The sequence below is a fragment of the Acinonyx jubatus genome, chromosome C1 (assembly GCF_027475565.1).
Source record: "Acinonyx jubatus isolate Ajub_Pintada_27869175 chromosome C1, VMU_Ajub_asm_v1.0, whole genome shotgun sequence".
Classification (NCBI taxonomy): Eukaryota; Metazoa; Chordata; class Mammalia; order Carnivora; family Felidae; genus Acinonyx; species Acinonyx jubatus.
The window spans coordinates 84,909,584-84,930,634 of NC_069381.1; the positions used below are offsets into that span (position 1 = coordinate 84,909,584).

Sequence of the window (21,051 nt, forward strand, 5' to 3'; positions counted from 1 at the left end):
TGTTATAATTAAGTTACAGAAGTTTAAGAAATAAAGGATGACCTTTTCATGACTTTGGCTCTGAGTTCTAGGCATATTTTAGGGTATCTTATTATCACCGTTATTGAGTAAAGTAGGTACTCTGTAAATGTGCATTGATTTAAGCCATAGGTTTTGAAATTCTGTATAATTATAAGGTACACCACAATCCCTGTGGTTTGGGATTATCTCTTCTATATTAGGCTTATGGAATTCTGGGTTAACTAAGGTAATTGTTCATCAGTATGAAATAATTGTTTTTAGGCAAATATGACTGCATATTTACAGCTTGCCATAGGACTACTGTGTCTAAACATAGAGTACATTTCAATTTGGGGTCAGTTTTCTTTGGCTATTTGTCCAGTAAATATTTTCAAGTGTGTGGCAAATACCAGACCTTCCAACGTATGGGTTCTTCAAAAAGTGCAACTGTCTTTTTCTATGTTTGTAGATTATAAGAACCCCTGATAATATGCCCAAGGACTGAGCCCATAAGCCAATTCAAAAAGTTGAATCAGTAATTATGTTTTAATTATTATTATAGGTGTTTATTCTCAGATCTAAGTAATAGTTTCAGCCCTCTGAAATTTTTTATTGCTAAGCATTATGATTATCACTAGTCTGTTCTTCAGAAGTTTTCATAATGTATACCCTTTTATTTTGTTTGGCTTATTCATAATTATGGCTAGATAATTTACTGTTGAAATGGTGAGACTTTCACTAAAAGCTGCTTCCAAAGTAAGATTTGAGTATATTTTCATTTGCAAAGTTACTGGCAATAAAGAGTAATAACTATTGCTTATTTAATCTGCCAGCATTTAAACTTTCACATTAATTTTATGTTTATGACTATATGATTATAAACTTGATTTACCTTCAGCTTTTGAAGAATAAAACCATTACCCTGTTTTACTGGTAAACTCATATACCTAATGACTCATGCCATTTATATATGTTAGGAAAATGGTGTTTCATTGTTAAAGTTAGAATTTAGTTAGTCAACCAGAAGTGAACCTCTAATTGTTTCCAAATGCTTCCTCTTTGGGTTTGGATGAAGCTCTAAGTGTTAGCTCAGTCAGGAATTTGCTAAGCTTGTCTTTTTCCCAGTATCCTTTCATTATGGGTAGATAGATCCATGCTAAAATCTGTTTTATGATTTCCCATTACGATAGTTAATCAGAAAAATATGGACGCAAACTCCTGAGCTAAACACTAAAAAGCAAAAATAAAGTTTCTGCAAGTTTCTTTTACATTTTTATGATCTTTGAAATTGTTACAGAAATTGACCTTGGTTCTGAATTGCTGAAAGGTTTTAGCAAGTACCTTTCTCCCTCTTCCACAGTTTCATGACCTACTTCTAGTTACCTCTGAAATCCTTACACGATTTTAGGATTCCTATTAGACAGAATTAGTGTGACACATCCATGTGCTTTGGCGAAATGCTTGCTGCTGTTGAATATAAACATTTTATTAAATTTCTACTGAAGCAGGCAGCCATTTCAAATCTTATAATATAGCAAAATCAATAAACACCTCATTGACTCTTACCAAAAAAAACCCGCTGTTATATATTATTTCCTTATATCATTGATATCTTTTATTTAGTTATTTTAAAATTAATTTTATTAAAATGTTTATTTGCATTATGATTCTTAAATTGAGTGTTAAAGTAAATGATTTCTAAATTCCCTATTAATTCTAATAGTGTGTTATCTGTGATCATGGAACTTCTTCACCAGTTCTAGAATCCTCAAACTAAGCCACATGTAAATAAATGAATTTTATGAGAAAAGAGGAAATACTAGTCCATCCATCCTTCCTTCCTTCCCACCCCCCTCCTCCTCCTCCTTCTTTTTTAAACAAATGTGATGGCAAGGCATAGCTGGCTTTGGGAAGCAACATACATGGAATATAGACATAAAAAGTTGAACAAAGGTTTGGATAAATTTGTAGATGGTTGTTCTGGGTGCCTTATTAAGAGACTGTGTTGGGGAAATGTCCTTAAGGTTTTAAGGCTGATCTCTTCAAGGATTATTATAGATTAGACTCAGTCTTCTCTTAATGTGTTTTAGCTAACACAAAAATTAGAAAAACTAGACTATGCGTAGGTATTCTAAAACATATTTAAAAAAAATTTTTTTTTAATGTTTGTTTATTTTTGAGAGAGAGAGACAGAGTGTGAGCAGGCAAAGGGCAGAGAGAAAGGGAGACACAGAATCTGAAGCAGGCTCCAGGCTCTGAGCTGTCAGCACAGAGCCCGACACAGGGCTCGAACCCACAAACTGTGAGATCATGACCTGAGCCGAAGTCGGACCCTTAACCGACTGAGCCACCCAGGCGCCCCCTAAAACATTATATTTTAAAAGTCATTTGCAAAAAGATGTTTCACATCTGCTGTTTAATAATATCATTGCTCATAGTGTTTGCCTTCTGCTACAGTAAGGTCTGTATTCTTTTCTATTTTTGCCCATTTTTCTCTATTTTAAAAGGGATATTTAAAAGTAAGTTACCAACACATTAATAAAGAAAACTGTTCACCAAAAGTTCATGGGAAATGAAAATGGATACAGGCATCGTCTCTAGTTGTTTTCCATTCATATGCACCTTCTTCCAAATGCTGGGCCCTGAATGAGTGTGTGTTGCCTGATTTCCAGTGACCTCTCTATAGGTTCAAAAGTTGTGGATTCCATTAAAGTAGCTATTGTGTATTATTTATCGTTTTATTTCCAGTGCCTAGCACATACTTGGCTCATAGTTGGCATATAATAAATGTTGACTTGAACTTTTCAAAATTGAATTTGGAGTCCAAAGGCTTGGTCTTTTTATTCTAGCTCTCCTACTCACTAGCTGTGTCCTTCAGCAAGTTCCTTTGGTGTTCTAGACCATCATTTCCAAATCTAGTTCTAGGAAATATGATACCAAATAGTTCAATAGTTGCTTATTCATATTGATTGCTTAATAAAATCCATTTGCAGGAGTAAATCAGTTTGCCAAGTAGATCTCTCCTCATTTTGTGATGCTTGATATACATATATACAGATGTATATATATGTATACATATATATGTAACATTTTCTTTCATTTCCAAATATATTCTTGCACTAGTATTCCTTGTAGTTTGACCATTTTTTTCCTTATGTAATGAAAAATGAAGATGGAAGAAATTGCCTAGATATTTAATCCACTTCCTCATTTTACAGATGAGAAAATTGGTGCTCTGGAAGGCTATACAATTTGTCCAGAGTTATTTAATGGCAGAATTAGAACCCAAGTATCATGAGTCCATTTTCTACCTCAGATATTTTTAGGCATTATTAGCAGTTCCTTGGGATAAAGATTGAAGAAGAAATGATCAAAATAGCTAAATTTTTCTGTGTGGTTCTAAGAGGTACATAGAAGAAAAAAAACCTCTTTTTTCTCAAACTTTCATTATAGCAGAACCATTTTTGTGCCTCACTTTCTGAAAAGTATAGTAAGGAAAGTAGGAAAACATAAAAATTGTAAGTTAGTTTGTAAAAATATTCTGTGACTGGTCCTTTCTTTTTCTTGAGAAATGATGGAGAGGGGAAAGAAAAATGTTATAATGGTTGAATTGTAGCCTGTGAGTCTACCAACATGTTTTTCTTTGCCTTTTTTATAAACCCAGGGCATCCTCACCTGTATAATAATAACAGCACAGTAGATAGAAACAGACACTGCTCTTCAGGTTACATGAAGGAATAACCAGTATTCTTTTGCTGTAAAAATCCTTAACCCCACTTCTAGTTGCTCTAACGTTGCCATAGGTAGCGCAGATTTTTTTTTTTTTAAGGAGCACAGAAAGGACATTTCATACAGTTGAGAGAAGAACAGTTTGGGATCAGGAAATATACCCTAGAAGGGGTGACACTTGAGATTTTAGAGAAGGAATAGAAGCCAGACTACAAGGCAGTTTAGGGACATTCTAGGCAGAAGTGACAGCATGAGTAAAGCATGAAAAGAAGAAACAGCTAAAAGTAAAGTGCAAGTATGTTTGGTTTGAGGGCTTAAAATGTGAAGCAAGGATTGATAGGATGTGAAGCTAAGCAGGGCAGATCCAAAACTATACCATGTTGAAGAGCTTAGGTTTAATCCCCTAGGCAGTGGGGAGCTTTTAAGGGATTTTTTTTTAATGGGGAAGGGATAATAGGGTCAGATACTGATTTTAGATAGATTAGTCTAATAGTTTTAAAAAGAATGGTTATATTAGTTATCTAAGAATGCATAACAAATAAAAAAAAAACCTAGTAGCTAAAATAATGGGCATTATCTTACAGTTTTGGTTCAGGAACCTGATCATAGTCAGTGGGGATCCTTGGCTCAGAGTCACTCACAAGATGGCAGTCAAGGTGTCAGCCAGGGCTACAGTCATTCTAAGGTTCATTTGGGGGAGAATCCACTTCTAAGCTCACTGAAGTGGTTGTTGAAAGTACTGAGTTCCTTTTGGACTATTGGACTGAGGGTCTCAGTTCCTCCAAGGAGGCATCCCTCAGTTGCTTGTCACTTGGGCTTTTCCTTAGAACAGGTCACAACATGACAGCTGTGAGCAAAGTGAGAGCGTAAGAGAGCAGGGTGAACAAGATGGAAGCCGGAGTCTTTTAACCTGATTTTAGAAGTGCCATGTCCCACTTTTGCTGTGCTGTATTCAAGTCACTAGGTCCAGCCCACACTCAAGAGTAGGGGATTGCACAAGAACATGAATAGTAGGGGGACGCCTGGGTGGCGCAGTCGGTTAAGCGTCCGACTTCAGCCAGGTCATGATCTCACGGTCCGTGGGTTCGAGCCCCGCATCGGGCTCTGGGCTGATGGCTCAGAGCCTGGAGCCTGTTTCCGATTCTGTGTCTCCCTCTCTCTCTGCCCCTCCCCCGTTCATGCTCTGTCTCTCTCTGTCCCAAAAAAAATAAATAAACGTTGAAAAAAAAATTAAAAAAAAAAAGAACATGAATAGTAGGGAGGCATGGGCCATTGGGATCCATCTTTGAAGCTGCTTATCACAATGGACTTGAAGTAAGACTAGAGGCAAAAATGGCCCGCTAGGAGGCTATTATAATAATCCAAGTGAAGATGTAGAGATTATTGTAGACAAGTGTAGTAGAATGACAAGGATGGAGGCAAGAGAGATTTAGGATGTTAAATCTTGAGAACTTAGTGATTTAGAGCATGGGGGTTTAAAGGGAGAAGAAGGAATTAAAGGTGGCATCTAATTATTCGTACTTAGCTCTTCATCTGACTAAAGAATATTTTCACTTGAATGTGACTTAACCTCCTGTCTACACTGAGTTTTCATCTTCACTACTGCCATTCCCTCCATGCTTTTTGTCTTTTGGACTTGTCCTTGGTGTCACTTCACTGTTTCTTCACTACATCCAGTTAGACACCAGTTATTTCTCTCCATATCTGTTTAATTTTCCTAGTTATCTCTGTTCCTATCTTACTTTCATTATCCAAGTACTTATCACTGTGCACTTAACGTGTGGGAACAGTCTCGTAATTGCTTCCTTCTGCCCATTTCCTATCTTTAATCTAGATTCTAAAACATCTAATATTTGCTTATCTATCATTGATTTAACCAACAAGTATTTATTGTGGGCTGACTTTGGAACCAGCACTTTACTAGGCCTCCTTGGGAATTGTGAGGAAGACAAGCATCCTCTCTGTTCTCATTGTCTTTGTTCTTTGAATGTCTCCTCTTCCTTTCCACCTGTCAGAAACATCACTAATTTTGGGGGCTGCCTGGCTGGCTCAGTCAGAGGAGTAGTACATGACTCTTGATTTTGGAGTTGTGAATTCAAGCACCACATCAGATGTAGAGATTACTTAAATGAAAACAAAACTTAAAAAAAAAAAAAGAAATATCACTAATATTTAAGGTACATTTCAACTTCTGCCTATCTTGAAATATATGTTTCTTTTGTCTCTGTCTCCTACAGCTGTAACTAGAAGGGATTTTACTTTGGAAATTTTGAGATTGTCCACATTTATAAGAGAGCACTGGCTTAAGTTATTAGTGCAGTGAAGCTTTTTCTGACCTCCTCTCTCAGTCTGCTTCAAGCAGTAGAGCTGTGCCTGGCCACCCTGACCCACTGGAATCCTGTGGAGAGCTTTTTTTTTTTTTTTTAATTTTTTTTTTTTAATGTTTATTTATTTTTGAGACAGAGAGAGACAGAGCATGAACGGGGGAGGGGCAGAGAGAGAGGGAGACACAGAATCGGAAACAGGCTCCAGGCTCTGAGCCATCAGCCCAGAGCCCGACGCGGGGCTCGAACTCACGGACCGCGAGATCGTGACCTGAGCTGAAGTCGGACGCTTAACCGACTGAGCCACCCAGGCGCCCCTGTGGAGAGCTTTTTAAAAACATATGCCGTGGAATACCTGGGTGGCTCAGTTGGTTGAGTGTCCACCTCTTGGCATCGACTCAGCTCATGATCTCACGGTTTGTGAGTTTGAGCTCCGTATCGGGCTCTGCACTGACAGCATGGAGCCTACTTGGGATTCTCCTCTCTCTTCTTTCTGCCCCTCCCCTCTTTGTGCTGTCTCTCTCTCTCTCTCTCTCTCTCCCCCTCAAGATAAATAAATAAAAACTTTTAAAAATAGTAAACAAATGAGAACAGATGCCTTGACTTCCCTTCAAAGATTCTGATTTAATCTGTCAGAAATGAAAACAAATAAGACTCTAAGGTGAATTTGATGTCTAGATAGTTAAGAGAACTACTGCAGTAGGGTCACCCTCATCATTGTACTGTTAGTTGTTTTGTGGACATTTAACCATCCAAAGAGCTTAAAGTAGTGATTTCCAAATACTGGTGGAGGACTGACTACAGCAATACACACAGACATTCAGACCCTGTCACTAAAGGTGCTGATGCACTAGATCTGTGGTTATATGGAGGCTTCTCTACTTTTTATTTTATTTTATTTAAAAATTTTTTAAATCTATATTTATTTATTATTATTACTATTATTATTTTTTTTTTTGAGAAAGAGACAGAGTGCGAGCAAGGGAGGAACAGAGAGGGAGACATGGGATCTGAAGGAGGCTCCAGGCTCCGAGCTGTCACACAGAGCCTGACGCAGGGCTCAAACTCACGAACTGTGAGATCATGACCTGAGCCAGAGTCAGACGCTTAACTGAGCCACCCAGGCACCCCTCCTTTCTATTTTTTAAATAATGAAAGATATATAACTGGTAACGAAAGATATATAATTGATATGTAATTGGGCTGTAAAAATATTGGATGAACGGACTAATATACCATATTAACTTTTTGTATTTTTCCTTACAATACTATTCAGATACATACATGTAATATTTGATAAACACTAAGGACCAGTTGGCCATTGTATATTTTATAGATTACATTGGAAGATTCTGGTCAATTGAAATAATGCTTTAAATAGCAGTTGAATGACTCCTATGTTTAGATTTTTGATGCTTCAATACTATTCAGTAGTATAGTTCAGTGTTTCGTATGTTAGTGCACTTTATCTAGCTCTTTTATTTTTAATAATAACTTACCGATCACAGGACAAATTTAGAACAATGACTAGATTCTTTCTTCTTCATATTATTCTGATAAATCTTACTATGTTCTAGTATAGGGAGGTATATTATTACTTTCTTGCAGAATGGGATTGTCAGAATGGATTTAATAAATGTTTTCTTCCTTTTCTTTAGCGTTATTCCTCTTTTAAGAGAATCTGTTGGCATATTAATGCAGAGAACCCCTCCAGTGTTGGAAAATACTCTGCCTCAGTGCTATCAGAGGGTAAGTTTCAGAGCTTCCAAGCCATTAAATTTTATGTTGTTTCCAAGCTGTTAGGGTTTTTAACTTTTACAAATATGGGTAGCATATGTATATAATTTAGTATTTCTTCAAGATTGAATGCTGACCATGAATGCTATTTACACAAACCAGAATAAAATCATTGGAAAATACTGAACTTTACTAAGGAAAATGTGGTAGAACTTGTCCCCGTTTAGAATTTGAGCAGTTCTTTTAAAATATAGGTATGAATAGCAGATGATATAAGCATTTATTCAACCTGTATTTTTTGAGCTCCTACTTTGTGCCGGGTATTCTAATAAGCAAGACAGACAGTGTCTCTGTTCTCGAAGAGTGTACGGTCTAGTGGGGAAAAACAGGCACTAAATACCTTGAGAAGTAAGAAAATATCTATGACGTTACTGTAATAGAAATAAAACAAAGTGATGTGGTAGACATGGATGGTTACCTTAGATTCACTAAGGAAATTATATTCAAGGAAATCGAAACCTTGATGACATGAAGGAGCCAGCCTTATGAAAATCGTGGAGGAGAGGGTTTCAGGCAAAGGAACAGTTTATGCTTAGCGCAGAAGTTCTGTGGCTGGAACTAATTTTGAGTTGTGAGGAACAGAAGAAAAGGCTACTGTGGCTGGACTGTAATCAACAAAGGGATGAGTGGCTGGAAAGGCTGCAGAGAATGGTAGGGGCCAGATCATACAGAGATTTTGGTCTTACCAAGAAGTTTAGATTTAATTTTAATCCAGTGGGAAGCATTAGAAAATTTTTAGGCAGGTACAGTGTCCTAAAACTTATGTTTTTAAAAGATTATTCTGCTTGCTACTGGAGAACAAATTCTAGAGAGAATGAAAGAAAGAAAGCCAGTGATGAGGCTGTTGTTATCTATGTGGGGAGAAATAGTGGCTAGGACTAAAGAGGTAGCAGTGAAGATGGAGGTAAGGACATATTTGGGATACATTTTCGGAGATGGATTATATATTAGTGGAGAGGAGAAAAAGTATTGCCTCTCAGCTAGGTAGATGCTGATACCATTTGTTAAGATTAAGGTTGTATTGATGTAGGTTTGAGGATGGAAAATCCCCCAAATCAAGAGTTCTATTCTGCATATGTTAGAATTGAAGCACCTACTATTGGTATAGGGGAAATATAAATGCAGTGGTTGGATATGCAGATCTGGTGTTCAGGGACAGATTAGGTAGGACTAGAAAGAGTTTTGAGACATCAATATATGAATATTTGAAATATTAGGATTATATGAGATTACCTTGGGAGAATTAAGCTCTCTTCTTTTTACCTTTACTCTCACCTCCAGATTTACAGCACAGGCGGTAGAAAGCCAGGAAAAGGAGTGGTTAGTAAGGGAACTGGAAAACCAGAAGAGTGTAGTCTCTCAGAACTGAAGAAGGAAGCAGTAATCAACTGCCCTGAATCTTCCTGAGGGGCAAGCAGGGTAGGAACAGAGAAGTTACCATTGACTGGCATCATGAACATTGCTGATGACCTTGATAAGACCAGTTTCAGAGGAGTTTGGGGAGGAGAGCATGATTTGAGTAGATTAAGGAGAAAATGAATTGGGGAAATTAGGGATAGTAGCTAAGACTATTTAAGAAGTGTTGCTGTAAAACCCAATGTTTGTAGCAGCACTATCAACAATAGCCAAAGTATGGAAAGAGCCCAAATGTCCATCGATGGATGAATGGCTAAAGAAGAGGTGGTATATATATATACAATGGAGTATTACTCAGCAATCAAAAAGAATGAAATCTTGCCATTTACAGCTGCATGGATGGAACTGGAGGGTATTATGCTAAGTGAAATTAGTCAGAGAAAGACAAAAATCCTATGACTTCACTCATATGAGGACTTTAAGAGACAAAACAAATGAACATAAGGGAAGGGAAACAAAAATAATATAAAAACAGAGAGGGGGACAACACAGAAGAGACTCATAAATATGGAGAACAAACTGAGGGTTATGGAGGGGTTGTGGGAGGGGGGATGGGCTAAATGGGTAAGGGGCACTAGGGAATCTACTGCTGAAATCATTGTTGCACTATATGCTAACTAACTTGGATGTAAATTAAAAATTAAACTAAATAAAAATTTAAAAAGTAAAAAAAAAGAAGAAGTGCTGCTGTTAAAAGGAGCAAAGAAATGAGGTGACAGCCTGGTATGGATGTAGTATCAGGCAGTATCAGTTTTTAAAATAAGATATTTTAGAACAGTGCTGTCCCATAGAACTTTCCCCAGTAATGGAAGTATTGTATAATCTGCACCATCCAGTACAGAGATCAGAGAGAGCATGTGGCTATTGAGCACTTGAAGTATGGCTAGCACAACTGACTTTGTTAATGTATTTTAATTCTCATGTAGTTAAACAGGCACATGTGTGTAGTTATTTCTGTATTACACAGCGTAGTTCAGGAGCATGTTTGTTATTGATAGGGATGGGCCATCCTAGAAGAAGAAATCGATGGTATGGTAGTAAAGGTGGTTATTGAAAGAATGAAGTTCTTAAGAAGAAAAAGGATAGAACTGAAAGCCCTATGGGGGAATTCAGTGTAGAAGGAAGCCAGGGGTACTGTATCCCTGGAGGGGGGGTGCAGAAAGTGCTGACATAGGGTTCAGTCAGTTAAGCATTGAGTTTGGCTCAGGTCATGATCTCATGGCTGCTGGGTTCAAGCCCCGTGTCGGGCTCTGCCCTGGCAGTGTGGGGCCTGCTTGGGATTCTCTCTCTCTGCCCCTCCCCTGCTCATATGTTGTCTTTCTCTTTCTCAAAATAAATAAATAAACTTAAAAAAAAAATGTGCTGACATAGATGAGGGTCAACTGGTGGATTTGGTGGTATAGGATAAGGGATTTTCTATGTACTTTTATTTTCTTTATGATTTTTAAGGCAGTGTAATCAAACAAAAAAGCTTAGAAAGCCAGAGGAAAAAAGAAGAAGGTGTAAAAGGGGGGTTTTTTTGAAGGAGGGAAAGTGAAGTGTTGCCCATTTTGACATTTGTGGTTATGATTGTAAGGTAGGATAGTCATCATAATTGTGGAAGAGAAGGGAGCAATTTATTGAATGTTTACTATAAAGCTGGTTCCTGTACTAAGTATTTTACATATGTTTCTGGTCTTCACCATATTTGTACAGGTAAGTTTTATCGTCCTTGGCATAGGTAAAATTGAGGCTCAGAGAATTTAACTCATCCAAGGTCACAAATGCTAGTGGCTGAACCAGCATTCTACTCCTTATCCATCTGACTCCAAAGCTCATGCCCTTTCTGTTCTACCACACCATCAGAGTAGGAAAAGCAACACAGATTTTCATCTGTAACTACAGTTTCCCCATATTTTTTAATGTGAGGAGAGTTAAAGTCAGTTTGTATAGGAATCATTCCTTAGTCTTACTACAAGGGTACTTGCTTTCTTAGAGGTAGAAGAAATCTATTCAGTTGGTTATTTCACTCACAGTATATCCCCTGAGGATGCCATTTAGAAAAATGTAGGGTGATAATCAGGTTCTAGCCACTGCATCATCAGAGTCCTGAAAGAGGAAGAAAAAGTCCACCTTGACCTCTTTTCCCAGTAAAAGCAGTTTTTAAAAAGGGCATGGTGGGTAGTGTCTCAAATTTCCTACCAACTGTCTTGGAGTTTATAGAAAATAATGCCTACGTTCATCAAATTCTGATAAAAATGAATGTTTTTGATATATCTAAGTTCCACTTTTTCTTAATTAACATCCCAAATGGATTACTTAAAGATCAGAGAATCTCCGAATTGAAAAGGATCTTGTCTTTTTGGTAATAGGCATTCTAACAGGTGTAAGGTGGTAATTCATTGTGGTTTTGATTTGCATTTCCCTAGTGATTAATGAGTTGAACTCCTTTTTACCTATCTGTTGGTCATCTGTATGTCTTCTCTGGAAAAATGTCTATTCTAATCCTCTGTCCATTTTTTTTTAACGTTTATTTATTTTTGAGGGAGAGACAGAGCATGAGTGGGGAAGGGGCAGAGAGAGAGGGAGACACAGAATCCGAAGCAGGCTTCAGGCTCTGAGCTGTCAGCACAGAGTCCAACATGGGGCTTGAATTCACGAACTGCAAGATCATGACCAGAGCCAAAGCCGGATGCTTAACTGACTGAGCCACTCAGGCACCCCTGTCCATTTTTTAATCAGAGAGTTTGGTTTTTTGCTATTGAGTTGTATGAGTTATTTTTATATTTTGTATATTAACCCCTACATATTCAATTTTTAATGGTCCTTTCCCACATTTTACTTTTTTTCTCATATTACAGCATTTTCTGTATTTCCAAAAACGTATCCATTTTGTTTAGGTTTTCAAAATCATGTTTTTATTTTGTGTGTGTTTATGTATATATATTATACACACACATAGACACACACACAATTTACTGAGCAACTTACTTGGGGCAGGAATTGTTTTTAGGTGCTAAGGATACAAAACATAAAAAAACAAAAATACATCCCTGCTCTTATTGAGCTTAAGTTCTCCTGGAGAGACAGGCAATAAAAATTATAAATAATATAAAGGAGTAATGCAATATGTGACAATATACTCTAAAAAGTAAAAAAAAAAAAAAAAAAGCAGAGAAACATGAAAGTGAAAACATTATTTTAGATAAAGTAACAGAAGACCCAGAGCACAGAGTTACAGTAACTTACTGAGATGACATTTGCCTAAAAACCCACACATAGTCGAGTGAGTAGAAATCAGGAAGGGAGGTACACTGCAGGCAGAGGGAACAGCAAATACCCGGAGGCGGGAGTGTGCCAGACTTTTCAGCCAGTGGTGAGGACGCTGGTTTAGCTGGGGAAGAGGGAGCAAGGCCAGGGCAATAGGAGATGAGGTGGTCAGGTAAAGGGGGGGCCATGTGACACGGGTCCATGTAAGTCATCGTGAAGACATTGGTTTTTGTTCAGTGTAAGATGGGAAGTCCTTGGAGGATTTTGAACAGGCAAGTGGCAGCATCTGACCCAAACTAACAGGATCGCACTCGGGCTACTGTGATGAGAATAGATGGAAGAGGTGCAAGAATAGAAATAGAGCAGTTATTAAAATATTTTATTATTATTATAATTATACTTGAGATAATAATACTTGATGTATACTTGAGATATATTTGAGATATAATCCAGACTTAAGATAATGCTGTCTTCAGCTAGGCTGATAGCAGTGGAGATGGTGAGAAGTGTTTGGATTCAACTTTTAAAATCTGTTGTGTGTAGTTGGTTTCCCTTTTCATTCTTTTTTTTTTTTTTTTTAAACCTCCATCAGAGGTTGTCTTCCCAATGGTTGTCAGCTTAAGGACAACCTTAAGGAGCCATTGGAAAAACTTAGCGACTTCTCTCTCTTTTTTGTTATCACATGATTCAGAGAAGGGTTTGTGTTGGCATTTAGCTCCTTGGGGACTTGGGGATGCAAAGGTCTTGTAGTTTCTGGCACAGTGAAGAACTGTCCTGTCCAAAATATGCCCCCTTTAAGAAATACTGACCTCTCTACTTCACTAATCTTTCAAAGAGCTACTTTTTTGATACTGTGAATTCTAACAGTTTCTAAATCTCTGGTTCATTAATTTCTGTCCTTTATTTCCTTCCTTCCAATTTCATGGAGTTCACTTTGTTGTTCTAGTTTCTTAGTTCATTTGTGTTCTCTGATCAATGTATTTGAAAAGTGTAAATTTCCATCTAGGTGCTCTGTTAGCTGTACCCTACATATTTTTATAGGGCTTCATTCATATTTCCCAAACACCTGCCACAGCACATAATGAGTACCCAATAGGTATTTGCTAGTTAATTCAAATATCTCCAGCCCCTTTTTACATTATTTTTAATGTTTATTTATTATTGAGAGAGACAGAGACAGAGTGTGAGCAGGGGAGGGATAGAGACAGAGGGAGACACAGAATCCAAAGCAGGCTCCAGGCTCTGAGCTGTCAACGCAGAGCCCGACGTGGGGTTCGAACCCACGAACTGTGAAATCATGACCTGAGCCAAAGTCGGACCTTTAACAACTGAGCCACCCAAGCACCCCACTCCAACCCCGTTTTTGAACCAGAGAATAGAATCCATGTTTACTGCAATGCCACGTAATAATATGATAATATTATGGTTAATAATTTAAGTAAGAGTTTACTGAACTGTTGCATATAATAATAATAAAATAACATACATAATAAAATAAGGGGGCCCTTGTGCTTGATTACGGTGCTAATATCTGTCCTTTATATTTCAGGTGCAGCAGTTACAAGGAGTTTACAGTTTACAAGAACAGCACTTCTGGACCTTATGTTCTGATGTTTACGTTGGGACCTTGAAATTAGTAGTAGCACCTGATGCTGATGCCAGGTGGATTTTAAGCCAAACACATAACATTTTTACTCAGGTATGACTTCTTTTATTAACTTCTTAAGGATCTTTGAATTTATCTACTAGCTTAAAAAATATTTACTATTTAACAGAGTAAATACTTATATCTATCCTATCCTATGAGGAAAGTATAAAGGTACTTTTTTCACTCATACTGTCAAATTTGGGATTCTAATTTTAGTTAATACTCTTAAGGAAGATATTCCTATTTACTCATTATTGCACTAATTTGAATTCTTTTAAGAAAAAGTAGATCCTCCTTTATTGTATACTCCTTACAAGGCATATTAAATGCTTTTTAAAGCCAGGAACTAAAATAGCATTTGGAATAAAAATAATGCCTTGTCAGTGGCTTTAGCTAAAAGTAGACTGTGTTAGCAGTTTTGTATGATAGCAAAGCCATAGTTCTGTGTTGATGTAAAAGCTTATTATGCTGTTGTGTTTGGGTTCATAAATTAGTCAATGCATGCCTGCAACCAAATTATTTCATTACATTAATGCTTAAGCCATCGTGGGTTGACATAGTCATGTGACCAATAACCATTGGAGGAGTGATTACTGTGTTCTTCTCTTATCTATTGGGAGAATAAGAACTTAGATGTTCTAAGGAGAGAGTGAGAAAATAGAAATTCTTCTCTCACTCCAGTTTGCTGGAAACGTTTGGCAAAATAATCTAGATGTTGACACTGCTGCCAAAATTATCTAGCACATAGATCTAGTGAGGAACTGTTTCCATGCCTTGAAACTGTGTGCTTTAAAACTGGCACATGCCTCCTGGTGTGAAGCAGTGAGAAGCATATAACACCACCTGTGTGGTATTCTTGCCAGAGATGGTTAACGTGAATCTAATCACTAGCAAACAATCAGACAATCCCAGCTTGTAGAAACTTCTACAAGACTGTTAGCCTGCATTGTTACCAACTGTCAGTGTCAAGAAAGGGGGAAAATAACCACTAGGGGATTATGCTAGATTAGAGACTTCACAATTATTTTTTTTTTTTTAATTTTTTTTTCAACGTTTATTTTTTTTGGGACAGAGAGAGACAGAGCATGAACGGGGGAGGGGCAGAGAGAGAGGGAGACACAGAATCGGAAACAGGCTCCAGGCTCTGAGCCATCAGCCCAGAGCCTGACGCGGTGTTCGAACTCACGGACTGCGAGATCGTGACCTGGCTGAAGTCAGACGCTTAACCGACTGCGCCACCCAGGCGCCCCGAGACTTCACAATTAAATGCAATGCATAATCCTTGGTTGAATCTTGGATTGGAAATAAAAAACAGGCACAGAGGAAATTATTGGGTGATTGGGAAATTCGAATATGGACTGCATAATAGTTCATAATAATTGTGTAGGTGTTAGATTTCTTGGGTGTGATAATGATATTGTGGTTATCAAAGAAAGTTCCCATTCTGAGCAGATACATGCTGAAGGATTTAGCGGCAAAGGATCAGGATGTCTGATTTTCAAATGGTTCAGCAAAAGTGAAAAGATTCCTTTTAGAGAAATAAAGGAAATGTGGCAGAATGTAGGCGATGGGTAGATAGGTATTTATCATAATATTCTTTTGATCTTAAAGTTTTTCAAAATAAAAAAGTTAAAAAATAAAAACTTTAGAGACTCCTCATTGCCACCAGGATAAAACCCAAACTTCAGCACAGCCCAATTCAGTTTTCAAGCCTCTTGTTCTTCATTCCCATGTACTTCATATCCCTCCAGACTATTTACTTTCCTGTGTGGGACAAATTGTACTCTAATCTAAAGGTCCATTTCAATTGTTACTTTCCCTCTGAAGCCTAAAAACCCCTCCAAGCAGCATTACTTTATCCTGTGATAACACATATTTATCTGCAGGTTCCTTCCAGACATCATGATTTTGCATTCCCAATACTTAGAAAAATGTACATGTATAATAAATTTGTTGAATAAACAAATTCTTAAAATTGTATTTGAACAAAACTGTCTTTACATATGCTAAGTATGGAAAAAGTACGGTTGGGTTCTCATTGGTCTTTTTAACCACAACACAAAAATACAGTCATGATATATACAGACACACACACACACACACACACACAGAAAGGGAAAGAGGGAGAGAAAAAGGAAGAGAGGGAGAGAAACATCATTATCTTCAGACATGGACAACAGAACATAATATGCAGTTTAGTTAAGTTCAGGACCTTAGTACAAATTAAATGACATCTCAAAAAAAATAGGAAAAAAATGAAATGATTTCTCTTCTCTAATAATGAAAAATGTATGTTAATGTTCCTTGGGGGATAAGTAATGAAATAATTTTATGTATAGGCAACAGCAAGACTTACTCTAGTATAAAACAGTCTGCTGGTACCACTTACTCTGGGATCTGAAGAACTACGTGTCTTTTCTTAACAGACACTATAATAAGTCTGTATGATTATGACTTTCATGTCATAATGAAGTGTGCAAGACCTTCACAGTACGTCTGAATCCTTCTCCCACCTCCTTCCTGTGTTAGAGGCCAAAGGAGAATGTGGCTAGCAATAACTTTGCTCTTCCCCCGTTATTTCTAGATCATCATTCTCTCCTTTACCTTTTTCTTCTGGTTCTACCATGTCCTTCCACCCCCATTGTATGAGCCTCTGTTGACCTGTAGGACACACTGTACTCTTCTGTGACTTGGGCACTTAGTCACGGTTTTCCCTCTGCAAAGGAAATGCCACTTCTAGGTTTAGAAATGCATAAGCAGCTGTGTCTGTGCTTAGGAACTGCTGAAGTTGTAACTGAAGTAGGTGGAGGACGTTCTTCTGGTAACCCTGGAAATCTTGGCTTTTCAAATGGCTGAAGCTGAAAGTTTATTCAGCTGCTTCTTTGGTTTTGGAGACTATATTTGGGGTTGAAATTTTTAAGCTCTGAAAAATATTTTAAGCCTTTTCATCAGCCAGGGTCAAGCCACCCTCTTCCACGCTCAGCAAACACCAGGGATTTGCAGTGAAGATGGTTCAACACGTTTTTTCTAGAGGGGAGTGGGGGTCACCCTACTGATGTTTCATCCCATCCTTTAATTATTTTACAGTTGTTTGGTGATAATTGTTTTGGTTCTGACATAGCAGAAATTGAAGTTCCGAAAGACTGAGAAGGATCTTCTCAATAATAAGTTACACTTTTTGGTTTTATGACATTTTCAGGTGTCTTTCTTACAGCTGATCTTAAATCAGAATTTAAGTAATAGTTTTTGGTTAGTAAGTTGTTCTTGCTAAACTGTATATGAAGTAACCTTAAACTGAAAGGACCAACATCAGTCTGCGAATTATAATTTTCCATTCTGGTGATAAAACTGTAAGCTTCATGACTCTTTAGAACTGTATATTAGGCATGTCCTTTTTATTCTCATTGTCCTTGGTTATCAATTAATCTTTAATGGCCAAAGGAGTTGGCTTGTTGTGCATGAAGAGAGAGTAAAACTTGGTGAACTTAGATTCCTTAGGGATTTTTAGTTAAGGGATAATACGATTTTTAAACTACAAGGTTTTCTGTTGGCATAAAAAAAGTTCTCTCTCCCATTCTCCCCTGCACTAACTTTTAAAAAATGAGTTATCATTTGGCAATTGAGGAGATAGAAAACTTATTTTTTATATTTGGTGTATGAACAGGAAGAGAAAGGATACTGGATTAAGACGGCAATTTAACATTTTATGTTTCTTTAAAACTTGCTGATATCATCTGTTAATTTTTTTAATATACTGTTTTGTTAGAAATAATGTTTGAAGAAAAAATCTCAAATATGCTTCAGTTTCATTGCCCTCTTCAGTTCCACAAAGCACTGAAGACAGTCAAGCTTAAGACATGCTCTTTATTCAGTGATAGAACTTCTATCATGATTTCTTTCATCCTTTCTACTCTCCTGTGTCTGTTATGCATATTAAGTCCTGAACCCCCGCTTCCTGCTTCAGCTTTTTGTGCTGTATTCTCTAGCCTCAAAATAGAAGTTCATACTGATAATCCAGGAAGGAACCAGAAAGCCTCTTCACATGCGCAAATGGGAGTTACCCACGTTTCAGGAACCTCCCCACCCCTCCATGCTCCTGATCCCTCCCTGTCTGACCATAGACCTCCCCCAGCCTCATGTCTGCTGGAGGGTAAGGGTAGCGAGTGGGAGAAGCTACCTACCCCTTTCCTGTTTGTAGATGGTTTTAATCTTAATTTTTATGTATCAATTCTGCTTCCCAACTCTTCAACTTTTCCTTATCCAACTTTACATTTTTTTCATTGTATGTGCACCTTTCTGAGGAGGTTGGAGCAAACAGCCGTAGGATGTGAGGCAGACAGGTCCCTAGGTTTATTGTTTTTAATTAATCCACAAGGTTTAAGCTTTCATTGGTTGGTTGATGGAGGGCAGAAAATAATAGCAGTAGCAAATCACCTTTATTGAGAGCCCACCAGTGCCAAGCATTTTGACAGGTGCTTAACATAATAATCTAGCCTTACAAAACAGGTTCTATTATTTGCAATTTTTAGAAGAAGGAACCCGGGCCCAAGTTATTGCTCATGACTTACCATTTCATCACATTCACCAGGGTGCCTGGCTGGCTCAGTTGGTTGGGCATCCGACTTTGGCTCAGGTCATGATCTCACGGTTCATGAGTTCAAGACCCGCATCAGGCTCTGTGCTGACAGCTTGGTGCCTGGAGCCTGTCTTGGATTCTGTGTCTCCCTCTCTCTGTGCCCCTCCTCCACTCATGCTCCGTCTCTCTCTTCCAAAAATGAATAAACATTAAAAAAAATTAAAAAATAATTTTATCATATTCACTCACTGTTTCACTAATTCTGAGATGCTTTCGTTTTATATGCAAGAGTAAAGCAGTTTTCAACACTTCAGTTTAAAAGGATAAAGTCAGGGGTGGCTGGGTGTCTCAGTCAGTTAGTTAAGTGTTCAACTTCGGCTCAGGTCATGATGTCATGGTCTGCGAGTTCAAGCCCAGCATTGGGCTCTATGCTGACAACTCCAGAGCCTGCAGCCTGTTTCAGATTCTGTGTCTCCTTCTCTCTCTGCCCCTCCCCCACTTACACTGTCTCTTAAAAATGAATAAATGTTTAAAAATAAATAAATAAAAGGATAAAGTTAATATTATATATTCAAAAACTAAAAAGTAGAAAGCTTCTGTAGAATTTGGTAGAGAACACAAACCAGAATTTTCTGTAGCCATTTTCCTGTTTACTTTCCTAATTTTTTAAAAGTTTCTGAGTCATTTGTCTTTCCACAACAGTGAGTATTTATTGAGGATTTTCTAAGTCTATGGCACCAGGTTAACATTTATTTTCTTAGCAGTGCACGTGTGTTAAAAAATAAGTCTTAGTTTTAAAAAGTGTTGACTGAATTCTGGTTTATATTACTCTCATGATATAAGATACAATGAATATTATATAGTTTTCATTTTTTAAAGACAATCCCCTGCCAGGCTATGACTCCTGGTGCCATCCCAGTGGTAGAATGTTTTAATGTAACCAAGCCCTGTTTTGATCTGCTGGAGTATTTGTCCTCTCTTTATGGTGAGTAAACTGTATTGAAAACCTGGTTTGCATTCAGGGAGTACATGACTCAGTATAGGATTCTTTGGCAATTCTGCTTCCCTACTTTGAAGGAAACGAAGAAAGGAACATGGGAAGCTGGAAGACTTGAGGCTGTCCCCCTCAGGACAGCTGGATGAAGCAAAATGACTGCTTCTGTTAGACCAAGCTTTTATGTAAAGCTGTAGCCTCTCAGGGGAAAGATATAAGCTTGAGTAATTAACTCATGATTATGCAAAGATCAATTTACCTAGCCTCTTTGTTTTTCCTCTTTTTTTATTGCCTTGGGCTAACCTCATTTCTTATTACCATTTTCATTGTAGTAGGGCGGGGAGTGAGGAAAGTGACAGGGCTAGTGACAGGAGCCCAACTTAGTTTGCCCATTTTACTTTCATTAACAATTTTGTTAAAAGAGATTAAGAAATTAAGCCAGTTATTTGGGCCGAAGTTGTTTTTTTAAGGTCAGACATACAGGAATTTTGCAGAAGAGTTCCTTCATTATTTCAGAGGCCATCTGGGTTGAGTAAATCAAATACACTTACTTAGAATGAATCATAATAATTTGTTTCCGTAGACTTTAATAGCACATGAAATCCTTTCTTATATGTTCACATATGTTCCTTCCAGTAGTGCCTGGTATGGAACAAGGCTTTACTAAACATTTGTCAAATACTGGATGAACATGTAACAGTTTTGTGAGATGAGTAGGCTTGGTATTGTATCGACGCTTTTACAATGAGACAATTGAGGTTTGTTCTAAATGTTAGCCCCAAATCCTTCTGTTTTCTGCCAGAAGCCTCTTTAAGGAGAGGCTGCTATTAAATGTATTTTCCGGAAATTTGAATAACAAATAACAATTTTGAATAACAGCTTTAACTTGACCGCAGCAAAGATTTATTTTATTATTATTTTTTAATGCAGCAAGAAAGCTGAAGGGTGTTCTGTGCTGGGAAGCTTCCAGGTCTCCCCAGTGTTTTATCCCGTCAGAGTCGCTCCTGCTCCTGCTCCTCCCACACACCCATCAGTGCCGTGCAGAGCCCTCCGCCGTGAACGCTAGGAAATAAAGCCATGCTAGAAATTACCTCAAGATGGTAGTGTTAATAGATTTTTATCCCCCACTCTGGCTCTTTTCCTTTCCATTAATATTCTAATTTACCTTTCATTCTGTGGTACTGACAAGAAAATTCTTAAACTATTGTATGCTTTCATTTAAACAATTATTTTTATTCGAAAGAAGGAATTTAGTAGAATTTCTGTTCATCCAGTAAACATTTATTGATTACTTACTCTGTGCCAGGCATTACTTGAG

At 37.6% G+C, this 21,051-nt stretch overlaps 1 protein-coding gene across 2 annotated transcripts in view; it reads left to right on the forward strand.

Moving 5' to 3' along the window:
- The window catches only part of SLC30A7 (solute carrier family 30 member 7), an 87,121-nt gene that overhangs the window by 57,854 nt on the left and 8,216 nt on the right, over positions 1-21,051 (forward strand). For both annotated transcript variants that reach the window (XM_053214535.1, XM_015073849.3), the window contains 2 exons: positions 7,712-7,802; positions 14,065-14,214. In XM_053214535.1, the coding sequence (XP_053070510.1) occupies positions 7,712-7,802; positions 14,065-14,214 (241 nt within the window). The remainder of the gene's footprint in view (positions 1-7,711; positions 7,803-14,064; positions 14,215-21,051) is intronic.